The sequence below is a fragment of the Arvicola amphibius genome, chromosome 2, assembly GCF_903992535.2.
Source record: "Arvicola amphibius chromosome 2, mArvAmp1.2, whole genome shotgun sequence".
Lineage (NCBI taxonomy): Eukaryota > Metazoa > Chordata > Mammalia > Rodentia > Cricetidae > Arvicola > Arvicola amphibius.
The window spans coordinates 28,734,614-28,750,179 of record NC_052048.2 but is presented as its reverse complement, the minus strand read 5'-3'; the positions used below and the strand labels follow the sequence as shown (position 1 = coordinate 28,750,179).

At 44.7% G+C, this 15,566-nt stretch overlaps 1 protein-coding gene across 2 annotated transcripts in view; it reads left to right on the top strand.

The window, feature by feature from the left end:
- Positions 1-15,566, top strand: part of Cacna2d4 (calcium voltage-gated channel auxiliary subunit alpha2delta 4) — a 101,388-nt gene that overhangs the window by 16,129 nt on the left and 69,693 nt on the right. For both annotated transcript variants that reach the window (XM_038319746.1, XM_038319747.1), the window contains exons 7-12: positions 9,140-9,200; positions 9,745-9,895; positions 11,434-11,508; positions 11,869-11,958; positions 12,060-12,173; positions 12,592-12,670. In XM_038319746.1, the coding sequence (XP_038175674.1) occupies positions 9,140-9,200; positions 9,745-9,895; positions 11,434-11,508; positions 11,869-11,958; positions 12,060-12,173; positions 12,592-12,670 (570 nt within the window). The remainder of the gene's footprint in view (positions 1-9,139; positions 9,201-9,744; positions 9,896-11,433; positions 11,509-11,868; positions 11,959-12,059; positions 12,174-12,591; positions 12,671-15,566) is intronic.

Below are 15,566 nucleotides of genomic sequence, written 5' to 3'. Positions count from 1 at the left end.
CCTCTGTTTAAAACAATTGTTATATTGAGATATTTGCCATATTGCAATGTACATTTTTACCTCTGATATTATTTATGTAATGACATTATTTACATTTGGAGATCATTGTCCTCATTTATTGCACAGTTGTTTATTCTCTTAGTCTTCAAGTTAGATAGGTATCGAAAATTATAAATCAATAGTCATATATGTTTGTCATATTTATATTTATGATATTCAGGTTTTTAGATACATAGAAATTATATTTAGTATTAATAATATAATCTTCGACCTCTTCAAAGAACTGTAGAAAGTGGCCTTTAATCTAACCTAGAGTTTTGTACTTTTGAGACACAATCACTCCTGGCAACACTGCTCTACTCCCGAGAGAATGTTGAGCACCAAAGACACTCCACTGGGAGCTTGTCTTCTTCTTGGCAGAACTGGCCTTTGGGCAAAGAAAAGCCCATACCTGGACCACTGACAAAGATACAAAATATCCATAAATGGATAAAACAGGATTGTCTTATCTTGCCAAGACAGGATAGGATAGTTCTACAAAAGGTTCCTTGCCTTTGATAATGGTATGTCAGTTGTGTCAGGCCTTAGCCAAAGTTGGTTGCCTCAATATTGCAAAACGAGACTTTGGGTGATTGCCCAGGTAGTCAGTTGTCTCTGTCATTTGTTGCACATTTTGGAAGTTTCTCGTTTGTACTTCCTGGTTGCTTAAGTAATATTTCTTCCCTTCTCAGATCTTTGATGGGGTTAAAGATTAGATAATTGTAGCTACCCTCTACATTATTTAGACTCCTTAAAATAGAATGCTTAGTAAAACTTTTGTTATATGTTTCTTGCTTAATATTGTTTGTTGTTTGTAATTTTATATTTATTATTTGTTCCCATTGTATATAGTTGTATTTGGTTTGGTTCTGTCTTATTTAGACAAAAGGGGGAGATGAAGGGGAAGCCCAGCCAATCACCTTGTTTGTGGGGTGTGTTCCCCTGAGGCTAAGATTTACTTATAAAACTTGTGGGTGTGCAGCCCGCCTTCTCTTTGTTTCCTGCTCTTCGCTGGAACTCTGGCTTTGTAAGTTTTCCTCTTTTCCTCCTTTTATTAAAGCTGAATATTTTTGGTTTAAGTTAGCCTGGTTAATTCTGTTTGTCGTTCGTTTATGCCACTTCAGTCAAAAATCAGGTGTTTGTAGGAGTGTGGATTAATATTTGGGTCTTCAATTTGGTTCCATTGGTCCTCCTGTCTGTTTTTATACCAGTACCAGGCTGTTTTCAGTACTGTAGCTCTGTAGTAGAGTTTGAAGTCAGAGATTGTGATGCCTCCAGAAGTTTCTTTATTGTACAAGATTATTTTGACTATCCTGGGTTTTTTGCTTTCTATGTGAAATTGAGTACCTTCTTTCAAGATCTGTGAAGAAGTTTGCTAGGGTTTTGATGGGCATTGAATTGAATCTGTAGATTGCTTTTGGTAAGATTGCCATTTTACTATGTTAATTCTACCTACCCAAGAGCATGAGAGATCTTTCCTCAGTGGTCGTTCCCTTGTACCTGCTCCTGTGAAGTTTGCTGCCTTAGACCTGCTCTGGTGGAGGTCGCTGGCTCAGACCTGTTTCGGTAGATGTGCTTGCCCTACGTCTACATCTGCAGAGGTCCCTGGCTTGGGCCTAGTCCTGCAAATGTCTTTGGCTCAGGCCTATTCCTTTGGAGGTGGCAGACTCATGCCCAGACCCTCAGCAGTCTCTTGTTCCAGCCTACTCCCTCAGCTGTTGCTCCCTTGTACCCTCTCCTGTGGAGTTCACTGCCTCAAGCCTGCTCCAGCAGAGGTGGCTGACTCAGGTCTGTTTCCGTAGATGTCCCTGGACTGGGCCTGCTCTCACGGAGGTCCCTGACTTGGGCCGGGTCCACAAAGGTCTCTGGCTCCTCTCTACTCCCCCGGAGGTCCCAGACTCATGCCTGTATTGTCATTTTTAGCCTTTCATATTGGAGTAAGTTGAAATCTCAAAGTAGTTTTAATTTGCATTTCTCTGATAAGTAAGAATATAGAACACTTTTAAGAAATGATTTCTCCGTCATTTTTATTTCATCCTTTGAGAATTTTGTTTACTTCCATACCTAATTTTTATCAAGTAATTTATTTTCTTGATGTTTAATTTTTTAGTTCTTTGCATAGTCTAGATACTAATCCTTTGCCAGATGTATAGCTGACATTTCTATCATCTACCTTTTCATATGAATGATAATATCTTTTATTTTTAGTTCCCTGAGGTCCCATTTATTAATTGTAGGTCTTAATGTCCTTGCTATCAGGATCCCATTCAAAAAGTCCTTTCCTCTCTATACCCACAACATCAGTGTGTTTCATACTTTGGGATGGAATACATACAGCGTGACAGGTCTTTTGTTGAGGTTTTTAATTTATCTGGAGTTGAGTTTTGTGAAGGGTAAGAGCAGAGAATCTAGTTCTATTGTTCTATGTGTAGCTATCTATTTTGATTGGCACTGTTTGTTGAAAATGTTATTTATTCTCCAATGTATATTGTTGGCCTCTTGGTCAAAACCCGGATAGTTGTAAGACTGTAGGCCTACATGTGGGTCCTCATTGATCAATGTATCTGTTTTATGCCTGTACCACACTGTTTTTGCTCCTTTGGCTCCATACTGTGACTTGAAACCTGGTCATACAGCTAACGTGAATTCCTTCCCAAGTGCAGGACTCTAGCATTTCCTACAACGCATATCTAGTAGCAACAAACCCCTCCGCTATCATTTATTTATCAGAGGTTTGTCCTGATTTCTTGCTCACCTCCTACTTTTTAGTATTAATTGATGTGTAACTGTGATAGTGTAATGTTTCCATACTTGTACACGTTTAATAAATCAGCCCACTGACTTCTGGCCTCCTAAATTCTGATATGAAATCTCCTGATTATCTTATTAATAAATCCATTCTTCCTTGTGCTTTTAGCATCATTTCCATGTCTTTGACTTTTGAAAGTATGGTCATAGCATCTCTTAGAACTGGCCCTTCATGTTGCTTTTACTTAAAATTGAGAGAGAGGTTTATATTTTTGTACACCATCAAATGTTATACTTAGACATTTATATTTATATATTTCATCAAATTTGAGAACTTTGGGGTCAATTTTTCTTCAAATAGTCTCCCTCTTTGTTTCTCTTCTCTTCCTGGGACTCCTCCAATGCATTGGTTGTCAGCCCAATGGTGTCCCCCAGATCTCTCAGAATCTCCATACTCACCGCCAAACTAGTCTCTGTTGTCCTACCTTGGCTTTCACTATGTTCTGTCCGCCAAAATCTACCTTTCAGACTTTCCAGTCAGTTGTTCTCTTTAATTATAATATTTGCAACTACAAAATTTCTTTTTTATTTCATTTTAACCTTTTCTTTGTTGATACATCCTTTTGTTCACATATTGTTGCTTGATCTTCTCCATACCTTCCTTTGGTCCTTTGGGTGTCTTGAAGACTGTTGAGAAGTCTTTGTCTGATATATCTGCCCTCTTGTGTTTTTCAGAGATAGTTTCTATCAATCTCCCCCCCACCCCTACACACATGCCTTGAATGGGCCACACTTTCCTATTCCTTTGTATTCCTGTTGTTTTGTTTTTCTTAATTGAAAGGTGAGCATCTGAATCTAATACTGTAACAATCCCAGAAGTCAAATTCCTTTCTCCATAATTTGCTATTATTTTGTCTTTTTTTTAAGTTGCCTGTGTATTGAAAGATTAGTCTGAGGCGTAAATTGAAGGCCTCAGATCTTTCTAATCGCATGAAACACTTTACAGTTCTCTTTATATATGTGGTTGTTTTAGAATGTTCTTCCTTTTAATGCATGATTCCAAAAAGAGCAAAATATATTGGTGGGAAAGGAAATACCTGGTCTTAAAATTCCCTAGAAAGGACTTGGGTCAGGAAGAGGGACTCAGACCAAAGTAGGAAGCACAACGAAGATGGCCAGTGGTCTTCATGCGTGCATCACAATTATCAGATGCAGCAACGGGAGCCCGGATCTTCTATTTTCGGAAAGCAGGGTCTTGAGAGCCAAACCTGGCTCCTGTAAGCTGTGTGTTAGCTGCTCTAAGAATACAAGCACAGCTGCCTGCCACAGGACTGACATGGGAGGTGGGCAGCTACTACGCTAAGAGCTGAAACTGATAGACACTAACTACAATTTACCATCAAAGAATTCTCCCGCAAGTTGAAAGCCTTTAATAGACTCCAAAGTTCCAAAATAGTGATATCAGATATATTCAAACCGTGCAATTATTGTCTAGGTGGGCAGGCCCCGAGTGCCTCCCACTCTGCCATCTTATCTTCCAGAATACTTTCTCTACTTCACTTGTTTTTAAAATTTATAAAGCTGGCTTAGTATGTGTGCCTTTAGGAGTTGCTTTTTCATTCAGCTTGACACCACCAGTCTCCTCTCTCTCCCTCTCCCTCTCCCTCTCCCTCTCCCTCTCCCTCTCCCTCTCCCTCTCCCTCTCCCTCTCCCTCCCTCCCTCCCTCCCTCCCTCCCTCCCTCCCTCCCCTCCTCTCTCTCTCTCTCTCTCTCTCTCTCTCTCTCTCTCTCTCTCTCTCTCTCTCTCTCTCTCTCCAGTCTGCTAAGCAAGCATTCCACTTCTGAACTCTGTCCCCACCCAGCAAATATTCTTATACACGTTTTGGTTTTAGACATGATTTCAGGAGTTTCTCTTGAGTCTGTGCCTAAGAATAAATTTTCTAGGCCTTAAGATATCTAGGTATTCAGTTTTGGCAAGAAAATCACAAATTGTTTTCCAAACTGTTTGTATCACTTGCATTCCCTCAAAGTGATGAGTCAGCTATCCCACTGAGTATTGTTAAGCCTTGAAATCCTCTGTTAGTCTACGCTGGCATCTCACTGTGGTCTGATGTCACATTTTCCTATCATGCAGTAAGAGTAGCACCCTTCCATTCATTATTAACTGTATGTGTTTTCTCCCTGTGGAAGGCACACTGCATGTTCCCACTTAACTCTTTGATTTCCTGCTGTTAGCCCATCTTTGCATTCCTGTTAATACCATGACTTGATTTTAGCAAATCCTTTCTTGCTTGCTACATTGGACCTGTTACTATTTTGTTTAGGATTTCTGCATCTATTTTTGTAAGAAAAGTGATTGTGTAAATTTCCTTTCTTGCCAGACATGGTAGCTCACACCTGTAATACCAAGACCCAGGGGGCTTAGGCAAGAGAACTCTCACAAGACGAAACCCAGTCTGAGATACATAATGAGTTCCATTCCAGACAGAGAGAAGGAACAGGGAGGGATGTAATCCCAGTATGTCGACATAAACATAAAAAGTAAGAACTAAAATGGATGAAATTTGAAACTAAGAAATAAGAAAGACAAAGGATGATTCCTGAAGGGCTGGGGAGTAGCCCAGTGGAAGAACATTTATCTAGCTTGCTCAGGATCTTGGGTTCTACCCCCAGAGCTAAACAACAGCAAAGAGTTCCTGTAAAGACCAACCAACAGACATAGAAACCACTTGGAAATTAATTTTTCATATGGAATGTTACAAATAAAAACATTATTACATACACAGCAGACATTTAAAAGACAGTAATAAATACAAATATATTAATCTGAAAACTCAGATAAAATAGAGTTTGAATTTTAAAAAAGTATTTTATTAAATTTTCAAGACTAAATAACAAGGCATGGTGGTACACATCTTTAATCCCAGCATTCCATAGGCAGAGGCAGGCAGAGGCAGGCAGAGTTCAAGGCCAGCCTAGTCTACATCATGAGATCTAGGCCAGCCTACACGGTGAGATCCTGTATTTAAAAAAAAAGAAAGAAAAAAGAAAAGAAAATGAAAAATCAGACTTATTAGTGTCACGTTAAACAGTGGTTCTGTATGTTTGAAAATGACTGATTAAGCCTTCAAAAGGATGGCCATTTTGGTCTTACTCAAATACTTCCAGAAACTAGAAAAGGGAAATTATTTCCCAATCTAGTCTAGGAAACTGGGAAAATTTTGAAAATCCAGTAAGGACAGTACAAGAAGTTATTATTTTAAAGAGATAGACTGACAGATACATACACAGAGACGAGAGAGAGAGAGATTGAGAGAGAGATTAAGATTGAATATCAGCCTATAGTCCAGAGAGAGAGAGAGAGAGAGAGATTGAGATTCAATATGTCTATAGTCCAGAGAGAGAGAAAGAGATTGAGATTGAATATTAGTCTATAGTCCAGAGAGAGAGATTGAGATTGAATATCAGTCTATAGTCCAGAGAGAGAGAGAGAGAGAGAGAGAGAGAGAGAGATATTGAGATTGAATATCAGTCTATAGACCAGGTTGGCCTCACACTCTCTGTGTAGCCAAAAGTGAAAAAGTGAGAAATGAGCTTAGGTTCCTTTCTAAAATGCATTATTTTATTACGCTTGTTTATTTGGCAGGCACACAAACGACATAGCATGAGTTTGGAGGTCAGAGGACAGTTTACAGGAGTCAGTTTTCTCGTTTGCTATGTGGGCCCCAGGAATTGAACTCATGTTATGGGCCTTGACAGCATGCGTCTTTATTCAGTCAGCCAGGCATCTCAGCAGCCTGATCATGGGTTCTGGACCCTCCTGTCTCCATCCCCTTGGTGCTAAGATCACAGACACGTGCCATCATGCCTGCTACTCGTGTGCTGAAAACCGAACCAGGGCTCTGTCCGTGCTAGATGAGCACCTTACCAACTTTGCCACCCTCCCAGGCTGGTCTCCCTGTGATTTCTTCAGTGATGCTTCAGCTATTTGAGGTATAGGTTTTAATCTCCAAGCATACGAATACTGCAAGTCATTTCCTCACTATCAGTTCTTAACCCTGGCTGGAGAGAGAGCTCAGCGACTAAGAGCGTACATTGCCCTCAAAGAAAAGCCAAGTTCAGTCCCCAGCAGTTATGTCGGGTGGCTCACGACTGCCCGTAGTCCCAGCTCTAAGGGAATCCTGCACCTTCAACAATCATGTGTGTGTGTCCACACACAGACCCGCACACATATACCTAATTAAAAATAATAAAATAAATTTCTGACTCAGCTGCTCTGTGATCTGTGTGGTAACAACGGAAGTTAATTGAGATCAATTTTAACGACCTGACACATCTCAAGCTTGAACTTCCTGTGTGGGCTTGAGAAGGGTTCATGATATTATTCTGCCAGCAGAAAATGCTGAGCCTTTGGCTCGATCGTGTTGATTGTTTTGCTTCCATTTTCCAGGTCCCTGTTGCTTTGTGTGCTTATTGTATCTGACCCTTAATCAGCCCCATGACACTTCATTTTAAATCTCTTTCTTGGATATCATAAAATGACATCCACATGATATATTCTTTTCATTTCTTTTTTTTTTTTTTTGGTCTTTTAATGCTATTTTATCTTAACCATGTATTTGATGGTTCCACCGTCTGTAACACTTGGGAAGATAAATCCAACGGCCTTGATCTCACTGCCTCTCACACTGATGGAGGAGTGTCTATGTGTTACTTTCATTGGTTAATAAAGAAACTGCCTTGGCCCCTTTAATAGGACAGAGAATTAGGTAGGCGGAGTAGACAGAACAGAATTCTGGGAGAGAGAAGGCAGACTCTTCAGGCAGTCGCCATAGTCAGTTGCCATGCTTCTCTCCAAGACAGATACAGGTTAAGATCTCTCCTCATAAGTAACCACCTCGTGGTGCTACACAGATTACTAAATATGGGTTAAAGCAAGATGTGAAAATCAACCAATAAGAGGCTGAAACTAATGGGTCAGGCAGTGTTTAAAAGAATATAGTTTCCGTGTAATTATTTCGGGTGTAAAGCTAGCCGGGTGGCGGGATGCAGCCCCGCTGCTCCTTCTACATCACACTTTCTTCCCATGGTTTTGGTCATCCTCGTGTGAGGCCAGTGCTGCTTGCACTCTGAGGAAACACTATAGGCAGGAAACCAGAAGGGGAGGAAAGAGAGAGATGTGGAGGAGGGGGAGGAGGGAGAGGAAAAGGAGAGAACTTCCCTTTATTTTGCCGCTTGAGGATCAGACACCCATACCTGCTGAAGTTCTCTTCTAAGATCTTAATTCAGACCGAGAACACCAGCTCAGCTTCTCCTCAACAATCTTCTGAGTTCAGGTTCCCCATGATCCCACCGCTGTGGGTCTGAGATCCAGTTTCCCCCAACCTCGCTGCTGGCAGTGTGGCCTTAGGAAAGCTTCCCTTTTCTGCTCACCTGAGTCAAGGTCAGAGCCATACCACAAAACTCCCACTGCATGAGGCCTGCCCTTTGCTCCTGTCCTGCTTCTCTTCAAGATCTTGGCTTCTGGCTGCCCCACTCCCCGCCCTCACCCCTAGGACTCCATCCTTACATCAGGGGAATGGCCCTGAAGCATCAGCCTCCTTAGATCCCACCTGCTAACAACCCAGACGTGACTCCGAAGCCGCTAGACTGCTGGAATCTGGCACAGTGCTTTGTCTAGTCCCAGCATAGCATATTACAATCCCATCTGTTCTTCTCACTCGTTTTGAACCCATTATTCCTGATTACCAAGGTCTTTCTCTGCAGAGGATTTGTGGATCACGCTGGTGGTTTTTGTACATTTTTCCCAACTAATGTTTAGATGAAGAAGCAGAATCCACCCCCTGCATTCTGCTGGGGTTCAAGCGAGGTCTCTCAGACCCCTTATTTTGTTCAGCAGACTGCTGTCGAACACCTACTCTGCTTGGTGCCAGGAGTTCCTGACATCAGATTACTTAGCAACACTCTTTTCTCAGGCCAGGAGGGACCACACATGCTAATGAGCCACTTGACCAGTGAGAGCTGGCCAGAGCTCAGGTTCTCACTGCTATGCCATGTCCAAATGGCTTCCGCAGCTCTTCCTCCACAGATACGAGGTTTATCCTCACAAAGGAGCTCCGGCACATGTGGGGAGGGTCCTACCCTAGATCTGACAGTTTGGATGGCAGGTTTCTCTCTGTAGAAGTGGCCTCCATCTTTGCCAGCTGCCTCAGTTTACAGGGCATGGCTTAAGTGTCCTCACCATGTTCTCCTACCTACCCTGGGGGTCACAGCCATTGTGGGAGCCAGCAATAGCCAGCGTCCCCAGGGAGCCCCCCCAAGCTGGTGAGAAATGCTGCCTTTGTTTCCCCAGGCATCAAGTGGAAGTCCGATGAAAATGGAGTCATTACCTTCGACTGCAGAAACCGTGGCTGGTGAGTGCTCCCGGAGGAGGGGCACGGTGCCCCAGCATTTTCTTCCAGCCTGTGGGCTTGGCTTGGCTTTCTTGCCCCCTCTCTACACAAAGGTTTAAGGAGGGACTTCGGTGGCTTAATCCAAGCCAGGAATAGGAAGATTTTCTAGCTGCACTCCTCAGTCCCTCCCCACTGTCTCCAACTCAGACCTCCCTGCGGTACCCGAGGCCGTCTCCCGAGCAGCTGTCTCTAGCTCTGCTCTTGCCAGGCCCTTTCCCAGGTAGATCAGCTGTGTCTTCTCCTCCTTTCCTGCTGCCAGACCCTCAGGGACCCTGGCTGCCCTCTGTCAAAAAGGAGGGGGCTTTCTTCCAATTTTGACACCCCAATAACCTCAGCGTCCAGGGGTTACAGCACACAATGAAACCTAGGGTCAATGGGGGCATTGGCCTAAACTTGGAGGAACCAAGTTTATTATGTGCCAGATCAAATAAATTCAACGGGAGGCTCCCAGCCAGGAGGCAGTACCAGCCTTGGCCTCCGCCCATTTCCTTTCTTTCTGCTAAAGGTACATACAAGCAGCCACCTCTCCCAAGGACATAGTGATTCTGGTGGACGTGAGCGGCAGCATGAAGGGGCTGAGGATGGCCATTGCGAAGCACACTATCACCACCATTTTGGACACCCTGGGGGAAAATGACTTCGTGAATATCATTGCGGTAATGGCGGTTTCCTGTTCGGCAGTCGCTCTCACCTGCTCTGGGAAAATATTCTTTTCCTGAACCAAAAGGGCTGTGTTTCCAGCCACGGTTGCATCCCACCATAGAGGGACACTGTCCTCCACACTGAAGACTCCTGAACTAGTACCCGCAGTCCGCCTGGGGGTGGCTTTACGAGGTTCCCTCAAAGCATCTGAAATAATGTTTGAGTGTGCATTGAGGCCAAACGCTCCATCCATTTCCCAGTGTCTGACACAGACAGAGAACCAGAGGCCCCAGCAGCGCCTCCATTCCCTCTGTGGGCTCCGGGCAGCATCGCTGCTGGCAGCCTCCCCATCAACACGGGGTCAGATGGGATCTTGGGCCTTTGATCTGTTAGGATTCCAGTCTCTCACTTTCCTTATCCCATAAGCTCAGACACAAAGGCAGAAAGGAGGTACACAGGAGAAAGAGGGATGGTGCTGAAAAATCCAACCAATAGGGGACCACTTGAGCTCCATGGAAGCAGAGTTGACAGCCACTCTGGGGTGTTTAGAGAGGCCACTGATCCAAAATTTCTTCTCAGCCTGCATAGTTGCTAACATTTCTAGCTCTTAGTAAAATTTATATAGCATGTAGACATGCTTGAGACAAAGGTGTCTTGCTTCAGAAGGATCCTGCTGGGGGATCCAGACCCTGACTTGCTACCCAAGGCTCAGCTAACCCATGGCAGCACACTCCTAACCATCACACAGCCCAGGGCTGACTCCCACACCCATCCCAGGGTCTGCACCAACAAGATGGCCACAGAAACAGGTTGCATACTCTACCAAAGAGGGGAAGTGTGCTATCCCTCTAAACCTGAAGCCCCTCCCTCCCATACTCTGCCTTGCTTCCTTATAGAAACTCCTAGAAGGAGCCCTAACTCCTGCATTCCCCAGTGCACCCCCAACATCTCTTCCATGTAGCTATGTGTCCTCTCTCTTTCCTCTTATGTCAGCAGAAGGAAGATTAGGAACCCTGAAAATTTGTATTCTACCTGCCAGGGAGATAAAGAAAAGGGGGTGTTAACAGTTCATGTTCCTCCCTAGTCCCACCCCTGTGGATAACTGAATGACCATCTACATGTAGGCAAAGAACAAGAGTATATATGTAGCTAACTTGGTGGCCCACACCTATTACCTCAACATTCTAAATATTTAGCCAAAAGATTTAAATCCTAGGCTAGCCTGGGCTACATAATGAAAGCCACTATCAAATAAACAATAAGAAAATGTAGTTTAGAGTTCCCTACCCCAGCTGGGGAGGGTCCTATTCAAGGGAAGCTCTGGGATTGTTGGACGGTGTCTCGGCTGGTCTGAGTGCACAAAGGAATGCCCCCTGGACAGCAGGTTCTCAGTACACCCTAGAAAAGGCACCTCACATCAGAACCAGGACTTGGGGAGCAGTTTTAGAGTCAAGATCCTCTGCTTGCTCTGTTCGGATACCCCAAGACAGCACTGCCCAATTGCCCAGGTGAGACATTGTTTTCTCTCTATCTTCTTCACTGTGCCTTGCAGTACAATGACTACGTCCACTACATTGAGCCCTGCTTCAAAGGCATCCTCGTCCAGGCAGACCGAGACAACCGAGAGGTGAGCTCGACCACGACCGAAGCTCGATTGCGGGTGGGGAGATGTCTGGGAAGATTCTATACAGCGCTCTGCCCACCACATGGCCTCCAGCAAGAACAAAGCAAGTCAGTGGTTACCCTGGACTGTCCACCTTCTGGCCAGCCTCATCCTCGGCCCTGCCATCTAGGAGGAGATAGAGATTGGTACCAAGCCTTTTGCACTTAGTTTATCTTTGGGCATTTAAGAAACACGGACTCAAGAGAATGTGGTTGGCTGTGCTGTGGAGCTCGGGTCTTGCCCCCACACCTCTAAACACCCTCCACATTAGGATTCCTGGGTCCATCAGACCCTCTAAGCCTCATCTAATGTTTACCTTGACAGCATTTCAAGCAGCTGGTGGATGAACTGATGGTCAAAGGTGTGGGTGTTGTGAGCCAGGCCCTAATCGAAGCTTTCCAGATCCTGAATCAGGTACCTCCTTGCGGGGAAGCCTGGGCAGGTGGAGGTAGAGGGAGGCCATATTGCAACTACAGGTTGTGGCTGTGGTGACAGCCTCACCCCTGCTCTCTCAGTTTCAAGAGTCCAGACGAGGAAGTCTCTGTAACCAGGCCATTATGCTTATCACCGATGGAGCCGTGGAGGACTATGAGCCTGTGTTTGAGAAATATAACTGGCCAGACCGCAAGGTAACTCCCGCTGCAAGTCAGAGTAGAGGAGGCCTCTCCCAGTGCCAGGGGAGAGTTCTTGAAACCATGGTAGTCTTACATGTAGCACAACCCCATGTTCAGAGTTCTTTCCCTTAGACCTGTTCACCAGGCCAGGTACATTCTAATTGGGTGTCCGAAAGTACAGCATCCTGGGCCGGGAGGAGGGATGCAGGAGGATGCAGGACAAAGGACCAGCGTGGTTTTGAGACATAAGAACTGCTCTGTGCTCACCGGGACCCTGGCAGTTCAGGTTCTCACCAGGGCCTCTAGGTTTTCTCTGGCCCAAGAGGCTGCAGCCAGAGAACCTAGAAGAAAGACCTGCATGGCCCTGTGTGTAAGCCCATCCTAAATGGCTCTGATGCTGCCTGCTGCTGCTGAGTCCCTCTCTCATGGACAGGTCCGAGTTTTCACTTACCTTATCGGAAGAGAAGTGACGTTTGCCGACCGCATGAAGTGGATTGCCTGTAACAACAAAGGTGAGCGATGGCAAGAGAGCGCCCTGCGGTCCGCACTGAGCCAGCAGGATGGAAAGACTTCGGGGCTTATAGATATCCAAAACCCAGGGTGTACACAAGAGAACTGTCTCCTCAAATAAAGCCTTGTACAAATATATAACACAGAATACAGAACAGGAGGCAAGAGGGGACCCACATTTTTCTTTTTTTTTTACTTTTTTTATTTAAATAGCATTTTTATTTATTTTGCATACCAACCAGTTTCCCGTTCCCTCCCATTTCCCATCTACCCCACTCCCCATCCACTCCTCCTCCATCTCCATTCAGAAGGGGACAGGCCTCCCATGAGCTTGCATAAAGCATGTCAGTTTAAGGCAGGACCAAGCTCCTCCCCTATATCAAGGCAGGGCCGGGTACTCCAGCATGGGAAACAGGTTACCAAAAGGCAGTTAAGTCGCAGGGAGAGGCTCTGCTCTAGCTGTTGGAAGCTTTACTCAGAGACAAAGCTACAGGATGGTCACATACTTGCGGAGGGCCTAGGTTGGTTCCATGCAGTCTCCCTGACTGTTGGTCTGGTGTCTATGAGTTCCCATGAGCTCAGATCAGCTGTCCCTGTGGGTTTCCCCATCATGACCCCCCCTGGATGATGCGATCTCTCCTCCCTTTCTTCTGCAAAACTCTCAGAGCTCAGCACAGAGCTTGTCTGTGGATCTCTGCCTTTGCTTCCATCAGTTACTGGATAGAGTATCTCTGATGGCAATTAGGGAAGTCACCATTCTGTTTCCAGTAGATGGTTGGTTCAGGCACCCTCTCCACTATTGCTAGGAGCCTTAATTGGGATCATCCTTGTGGGTTCCCAGGGATTTCCCTGGCAGCAGTTTCTCCGGAACTCTGAAATGACCCCCTATTAAGTCTCTTTTGTTATTCTCCCCTCCATCCTGCCTCCCACTTGCTTCCCACATACAGCCCGCTCAATCCAGTTCCCTCTAGTTCTCATTCCTCCATCCCCTCCCAACCCCCGCCCCCAGTTTACCCAGGAGATCTCCTCTAGTTCCCCTTCCCAGGAAAATCATGCATCCCTCTCTGGGCCTTCCTTGTTATCTAAACTGTCTAGGGCTGTGGATTGTAGGCTGCTTATCCTATACTTCCTTCCTAATATCCACTTATATGTGAGTCTGTTGTACCCAGAGTCAATACCCCCAAAGACCATCAAGAGACCATATCCAATGCACAAGCGAAGAGTCTTCTTTTAGTATACTGGTGTGCTGGGACCAACTGTCCTACACAAAGGGAAGATGGCAATGACCCCAATCGGCCTGGACAAGTCCCAGACCCTGTTCCTGAGCTGCTGTGGAGGCTGGCTCAGGCCTGGCCTGGCCTAGTACCGCATGCACCAGGCCTCCTCCTTGCTGTTGGGCGTGTTGGAGATTGACTGTCCTTTCTTTGTGGCTTTTCTTCAGAAGCTGCTTGTTCAGTTTCAGAAAGCTGAAAGTGGGGCCTGAGAGAAGACTGAGCAGCCTGTTACGGCATCTGCTTGGTCCTTTCAAGTACACACCATGTTTGTCTTTCTGGGTCTGGATTATCTCACGCAGAATGACTTTTTCTAGTTCCATCTATTTGCCTGCAAATTTCATGAGGTCATCGGTTTTTTTACAACTGAGTGAAATACTCCATTGTGTAAATGTACCACATTTTCCTTATTCATTCTTTAGTTGAGGGGCATCTAGGTTGTCTTCAGGTTCTGGCTATTACGAATAATTCTGCTATGAACATAGTTGAGCAAATGTCTTGTTGTATAATTGTGCATCCTTTGGGTATTTATCTAAAATTGGTATAGCTGGGTCTTGAGGTAAATTGATTCCCAATTTTCTAAGAAACTGCCATACCAATTTCCAAAGTGACTGTACAAGTTTGCACTCTCTCCAACAATGGGGGAGGGTATTCCCATTACTCAACATCTTCTCTACATAAGCTGCCATTAGTGGTTTTGATCTTGGCCATTATGGCAGGTGTAAGATGGAATCTTAGAGTCATTTTAATTTGCATTTCCCTGATGTTGAACAGGTCTTTAAGTGTATCTCTGCCATTTGAGATTCTTTTGTTGAGAATTCTGTTTAGATCTGTATCCTATTTTTAAATAATTGGATCATTTGATATTTTGATGTTTAGCTCCTTGAGTTCTGTATATATTTTGGAGATTATCCCTCGGTCAGTTGTGGGGTTTGTGAAGATATTATCCCATTCTGTAGGCTGTCATTTTGTTTTACTGACATTTTTTTTTTTTTTTTTTTGCCTTACAGAAGTTACTCAGTTTCAGGAAGTCCCACTTATTAATTGTTGACCTCAGTGTCTGTGCTCCTGGTGTTAAATTCAGGAAGTGATCTTCTGTGCCAATGTTTTCAAGGTTTTTCCCACTTTCTCTTCTATCAGGTTCAGTGTAACTGGATTTATACTGAGGCATTTGATCCAGTTGGACTTGAGCTTTGTGCAGGACGATAGATATGGATCTCTACATGGATCTTCTACATGCTGACATCCTGTTATGCCGGCCCCATTTGTTGATACTTTCTTTATACCATAGTATAATTTTGGCTTCTTTGTCAAAAATCAGGTATTCATAGGTGTGTGCATTTTTATATCAGGAGACCCACATTTTAAATGTCAGCTCTCTTACGCCCCACCTTCATTCCTATCGTGGCAAATTAAGGCATTGGTTCTGTTCAAAGACAAAAGCAGGGGGTCATCTTTTCCCTCTTGTGTGTGTGCACACATTGAGGAAATGCATGCATGTGTGCACTGTGTGGAGGCCAGAGGACCTCGGAGGAGCTGTTCCTTGAGAGGGGCCTTCTATCTTGGGTTTTTGAAAAAGGTTTTCTCCCACCAGCTGAGTTAGTCAGGCTGACTGGAGAGCCTCAGG